Genomic DNA, 6,000 nt, shown 5'->3' on the forward strand with positions numbered 1-6,000 from the left:
ATGCGAAACTGTTGAATGGACCTTCATGGTGCTTTGTTATTGACTGTGAATCTTGCTGTAAATTAATTCCAGTGAAACTGCGTATAAGATTAACAAATAAAACTCTCATTAAAAGTCAAGCAATCAAATTACTCACCAGACACTGAATCTCGCAGATCCAGCGGCCATAAACCGATTCCCCCGGTCGAGTTCAAGTGACTTCCTGTGAGCGGAGCTATAAACGTTTTCGCAGCATTCATTGTTCCCGTTATCTGTTGATAGCTTAATTACAGCCATTAAACAGCCCGCCATCATCCTTATGCACGCGATCCCGATAGAACGCGGGCGGCGCCTAATGAAGAGAGAACCGAAATTGTTGTAGTATATTCCTATCTGACTCTCTCGCCAGCTCACTTTCATCAACCCGTAGTAGCGGAATGAACCAGCGAGGAGCCTCCAACAATGACAGGAACCGACATGCCATAAAGTAGTACATTAATCAAAGTGATAATGCCCAACCTCATTTTCGTGCGGACCGCTCACAGCACCGTCGGCCGGGCGGAGGTGGACCGTTCGGTTCTACCCTCATCGGGGCACGATTTCCCTTCTGCTAGAGATAGTGCTACACATATTTGAGTGGGTGCTGGCTTGGTTGGATGTATGATGCTCCACTTGCAACGTAGATTACGAATTTTCGGAACCAAGCCTACTCGATCGGTTTGACTGGTGGTGGTCCCGGTCGCATCGCAACCGAGTGTAGGATATAAATTGACAGGATTTTGTTCGGTGTCAGCGCTATGCTGTCACTCACGGGCTGGAATGGGAACTAGTTTACTTTCTGGGGATTGCTGGATTAACATTTTCCTTTGCGTGACCACAGGGCGTTTGGTGTGGTGGAAAGTGTTGCCAAAATGGCTGGATATAATTCGGTTTCGGAAATTTTCTAAGCTCTTCGTATTTCATGACGTGTTTAAGTACACACTTAGAAAAAATTATGTAAATTTACGTCTCCTGACCCTGACATATACGAGCATCAAAAATAACTTAGTTTTACGTTTGATTTTAATTTTACATGACGTTTAATTTCGTAAATCATGTAATTTTACTCCACATACAGCGTTTGTTCTGAATGGTAGGAAGTGTAATTTTATGTCATTGCGCATGTAAAGTATATGTTTCATGTAAAATTAAATGGAACACGGTAATGTTCCGTGATTTCGTAAATTACGGTTTGTTGATTTGTGTCATGTTTACAATTACGTCAACGATAAAATTCAGATTTTTTTGGTGTGTAAATTTTCGTAAAGAATGCGTTCAATTACTTCTTAAAAATTACAACATCTGTTATATGCTATTATATTTCTATAGATGTCAATCTATATCTTCATTTACAGATTGCAGAAGTTAATTGCTGAAGTATCACATATTTTAAATATTTAATGCTAAGAAAATACTGGAACCAGAGCTCAGAAAAATTGACATCCCCGTGTGAGCTTGAAAGAGGAACAAAATTCAATTCATGCCAGCCGCGCTGAATGAAATTTTTCGTTTTTTCCCCACGTCATTCATTCTCTCGCTGCAATCCAGTCAATTTCAATACTTAACTGAATTTTGTTTCATAATTAACTTATAATAAATGCAACATAAATAAATTACGCAATTCATTTATGCTTGAAAATGTTAAATGTGTCTTCTTCTAGTTATAACTTCTTCTTATATAGCAAATTAATGATGAAGATTTTGGTTCGGTAAATCTAAGCAGAAATAGATAACTGAGTTAAAGATTTCGCACCACTGCACAGTGGTCCAGAATGCGAATTTAGTAGGAATTTTAACTTTTTTGCTAAAATTAAATGACTTAGCCTTACAACATGTTTGGCAAAGTTGTTGTAGTTTGCAAGGCCCTTCTTTTGGTTTAAACCGGGTGGCTCTAAATTTTGCAATATTTAAAATAGAACTTTTTAACAGTTTGAGATAGAGCTTTACTGTCTTCGATGAAGTTGTAGGGCAACACATTTTAAACAAACTTGCTGAAGACATGCAAGCTCTAGTTTTTATATTTTCCATTAAACGAGAAATTCAGATGTAAGCTTTAGGGTGTTCCTTAATAAAACGGTTTTATTTCTATAACTTTTGAAGTTTTTATTTTACGCTAAAGTACCCTTTGGACAACTTGAAGGTTTTTTTAAGGGCGCATAATTTGCTTTAAAACACCAATTACTTAACTTTTTTTCGTTTTAAAGTTATAAGAACTTTTATATAAAAAGTATAACTTTTTCAAATAGAATTATCTTCGATTCGGGCACTCAACATTGAATACTGTTGCTTTCATATGAAATAGCATGCTTTGTAGTATAGATCACCAAAAAAATGGCAAATCCGATATTTTTTATATCTTGCAATATTGACTCAAAAAATAGTTTATTTTTAGTAAAAAGTATATATAACTTTCTAACGAGCGAAGCTTGAGGTTCAATATATTTAGACAAATTGTTCTCCTTCAAAATATCTGAAAGTATTTCTAAAGTGATCTTAATGAAAAATCAAAACAGCAAAAGTTATACAAAGAAAACCATTTTTTAACAAACACCGTTTTTTTTTTTGGTAAATTTCTTGTAAAATGAAAAGTACACGACATAGAGTTTCAGTGTCTTTGACAAAGTTTTTTAAAATTTCATTTTCTTTAATTTTTTGGAAGACAGCGAAACTCTATCTCGAACCATTAAAAAGTAAATTTTCTGATTTTAAAAAAATAGAACCACCCTACCCATTATTTAAAATAATAGAGAAGTAATGTAAAGTGCAATATTTTATCATGAAAACAAAACTACATTTTTTATATTGTACACCGTGAAAATAATTTAAACATAGTACAAAGAGTCAATTCATGAAAAACCAAAATTTTAATATAACTTTTTCAGTTTTCATTTTTTTTTCAACCTATCCTTCAGATGTTTTTCAGAGTTTTTGAAGACGAACATTTTCTTCTAATACATCAAAACTCTAGCTTTTATTGTTCAGAAGATATAAGCACTTAATATTTCAAAAATATTTTTTTTTAAATCAATTTTAAAATTTTTTAAAAAATATCGTATTCGACATTTTTTACTCAATTATAACTCTTCATGACCTTATTTATAGTGCAAAAAGAATTATCTTTTATTTGCCCCAAATGAGTGATATTGTTATTGCAAACAACCTCATTTTTGGCGAAAAAGTGCTCATTACTTTTCAACGGAAATAGCTACATACATGGTGCCACGAAACAAATTATTCGCCTTGAAACAATCTTAAAGTTATCTGAAGACTACTTCAGTTTTAAATTGAATACAGCAAAAGTTATTGGAATAAAGCTGTATTTCGAAGAAACACCCTATGTTCCGACTTTAAATTTGTTGTAAAATAAAAAGTATGACAGATAGAGCTTATATTTCTTCAGCAAACTTTTCCAAAATTTGTCGTTCTACAACTTCGCTGAAGTTCGTTTGGCTCTAGCTAGAATGATTAAAAAGTTTCACGGTTGCGTTTCGGCTTCGCCTCATCAGAAACCGACACTAACTTTTTGTCGGAATAGATTAGCGACGGCTTGACGCAAACCCCTTAAAACTAAAACACACTTTGCGTTTCAATCGAACGATTGATCAAACGTGATGTCCCGTCGGAGCAGAAGTTCTGTTTATGCCGATGAGACACAGTGAAGTCGAAACTTTTCTTGGCTTAGCAGGCCTATGCGAAAGCGCTATGATATATTTCACCCTAAGGAGGAAAATTGGGTAAACATCAAAATTTCTCACCAGGGCGATAATTTTTTGCGGTAAAACCAGTCTTTGCACTTGAAAGGCACAAATCCTTATTTGTTACACGGTTGCGTTTCGGCTTCGCCTCATCAGAAAAAGTTAATTTTTTGATCTTGGTAAAATTAGAACCACCCTAACTGTTGTTTTAACAAAAAGAGGAGGTCATAAGCTACGAAAACTTCTCCAAAGACTTAATAAGGCTAAGTTGTTTAGTTTTAGTAAAATCTTAAAATTCCTGCTAAATTTACATTCTGGACCACCGTGCACTGGCTGAAACAACTATTAATTGTCAAATTTAATAATTGTTCGTTGATTACTCCTATTATTATTAACTATTTACAAGGATTTCAATCTTGCCTTTGTCGAAAATAATGTATATTTCAAATTAATGCAATTAAATAAACAGCAACTATTGCGGTCTATCCCGAGCGTGATCGTCTTTTTTGGAGGGGAATCGCTACTTTCATTAATTACTTTTCCGTCTGCTGCTTGTTGATTGTTACCTGTTGAGCGAGTAAAGGCACTTTATCCTAGGCTTATTAGCCAGGACAAGGTGGAAATACTTCTGTCACATCACAAAGGACCAAAAGAGTGACATTAATCTTCTTAGCCAAGTCACTCCCAACGATTTATCATATCCCCATGTCCTCTTTAAGTTTCGAAATGATTCGTTAATCAAATTATTCATTCATTGAATGATTTAATTGCCGTTTAATTTTGAAACATCTTTAAACCCAATTCTGCACAGTAGGATGCTTTTCAATGCTGGCTGTGAAAGGGTTAGAATAGAATATAATAGAATGCTGCTTGTTGGTTGTTTCCTGTCCACTGCCTCACTTTCGTGTACGTCCGTGTACTTGTTACTAGAGCAGTTTTGATTTTCACTCTTTGACGTTTTTTATGTTTCCTGTGTTGACCTGTGTTGACTCTGATGTTTTGTTCCCAAAATCGTGAACAAAGTGTCATGAATTTTGGAACATTAACATTTTTACGTTACGAAAACAGGAACCTGAACAAAAATCAGGTGATTTATGCTGCTGTGCAATTTCCCTTCAGTAACGCCTATATATTGCTTTTATTAGTGAAGGTATATGTTTATGTTAGTTCGCTTAGTTAGTGCTCGTGAAATATTTCACAAAATCATGAAATCTGATTCATAGAAACGTGAGGTAGTTCATGATATTATGCACTACTTACCATTCGTGCTCGTGAAATAGTTCACAAAATCGTAAAATTCACTCATGGATTCATAAACTGATTCATGATTTCTAGTACATGATTCACGATCTATCTTGAGTTCTGCTGTTTTTAAAGAAAATATTCCTAATTATTTTCAATTTTTTTGCAAGTCTGAACATGGTCATGAAATTTTCACGTGAACTATTTAACAAAATTTGGGAACACCCTACCCACTATTTAAATGCGCGCGAGTATTAGGATATGGTAAGTATGAATTCATACTAAACCTACCCATATTAAAACCTCAACAGCAATAGCATGATAACCCCTATTGTCGGCCGCCGCCATCTTCATGGTTCACAGGGAAGAATAAAGTAGAAGGTAGACGGAAAGTGTTGATGCTTAGCCTACTTAACGGAAGGACGACTCATCAGACTCTTCCATAGGTGTCGCGGAGTTGGAAGTTTAAAAGGGTTAAGGTCTTATTATTGATTAGTTAGCTTTCGAGTTCCCGACCACTCGAAAAAAGAAAAAATCTTTCTTATTTTTTAGGTTTTTTTTAAATATAAACTCTGGGTAGCCAGCTACCGAGAGTATCCTATATTTTCTCAACAAACGAGCTGGACCCTGTTGTGGTTTTTGTGACGTGTTATTTCAACAACTGTTCGAACTATTTGCGTAGGGAAAGGCAATTTTCGTTCGATGCCAATGCAGGTTGACAACATTGCAGTAGAGCGCGCTGCTAGTAGAACACCAAACGATTCCACCTGGCCTAATTTAGGTGTTGAACGGCGCCGCTGCAATAATGGAAAAAACCCGTGCAAGCCTCTTCCCATTGACTCCATTTATTTGAGTGATTTGTCAGTTTTGGGCGTTGTTAAACCGTAATTTTCGCCGTAATTTTCGATTTACTTCTCGGGATTTCCATCAATGGTAGCATTCATGTTGCCCCCGGTCGGATGTTTTTATTCGCTGTTTGTGCTTACTGGTTACTGTTATAGATCGGTCATTATCGACAACTGTTGATTGTTGGTTTGGAAGCTTT

The 6,000-nt window shown here is 35.4% G+C and overlaps 1 protein-coding gene across 1 annotated transcript in view; it reads right to left on the minus strand.

The window, feature by feature from the left end:
• Positions 1-239, minus strand: part of LOC131686846 (uncharacterized) — a 50,071-nt gene extending 49,832 nt beyond the window's left edge. The window contains exon 1 of the mRNA XM_058970840.1: positions 137-239. Coding sequence (XP_058826823.1) covers positions 137-239 — 103 coding nt within the window. The remainder of the gene's footprint in view (positions 1-136) is intronic.
• Between the last annotated feature and the right edge of the window lie 5,761 nt (positions 240-6,000).

Source organism: Topomyia yanbarensis, chromosome 3 (assembly GCF_030247195.1).
Source record: "Topomyia yanbarensis strain Yona2022 chromosome 3, ASM3024719v1, whole genome shotgun sequence".
NCBI lineage: Eukaryota > Metazoa > Arthropoda > Insecta > Diptera > Culicidae > Topomyia > Topomyia yanbarensis.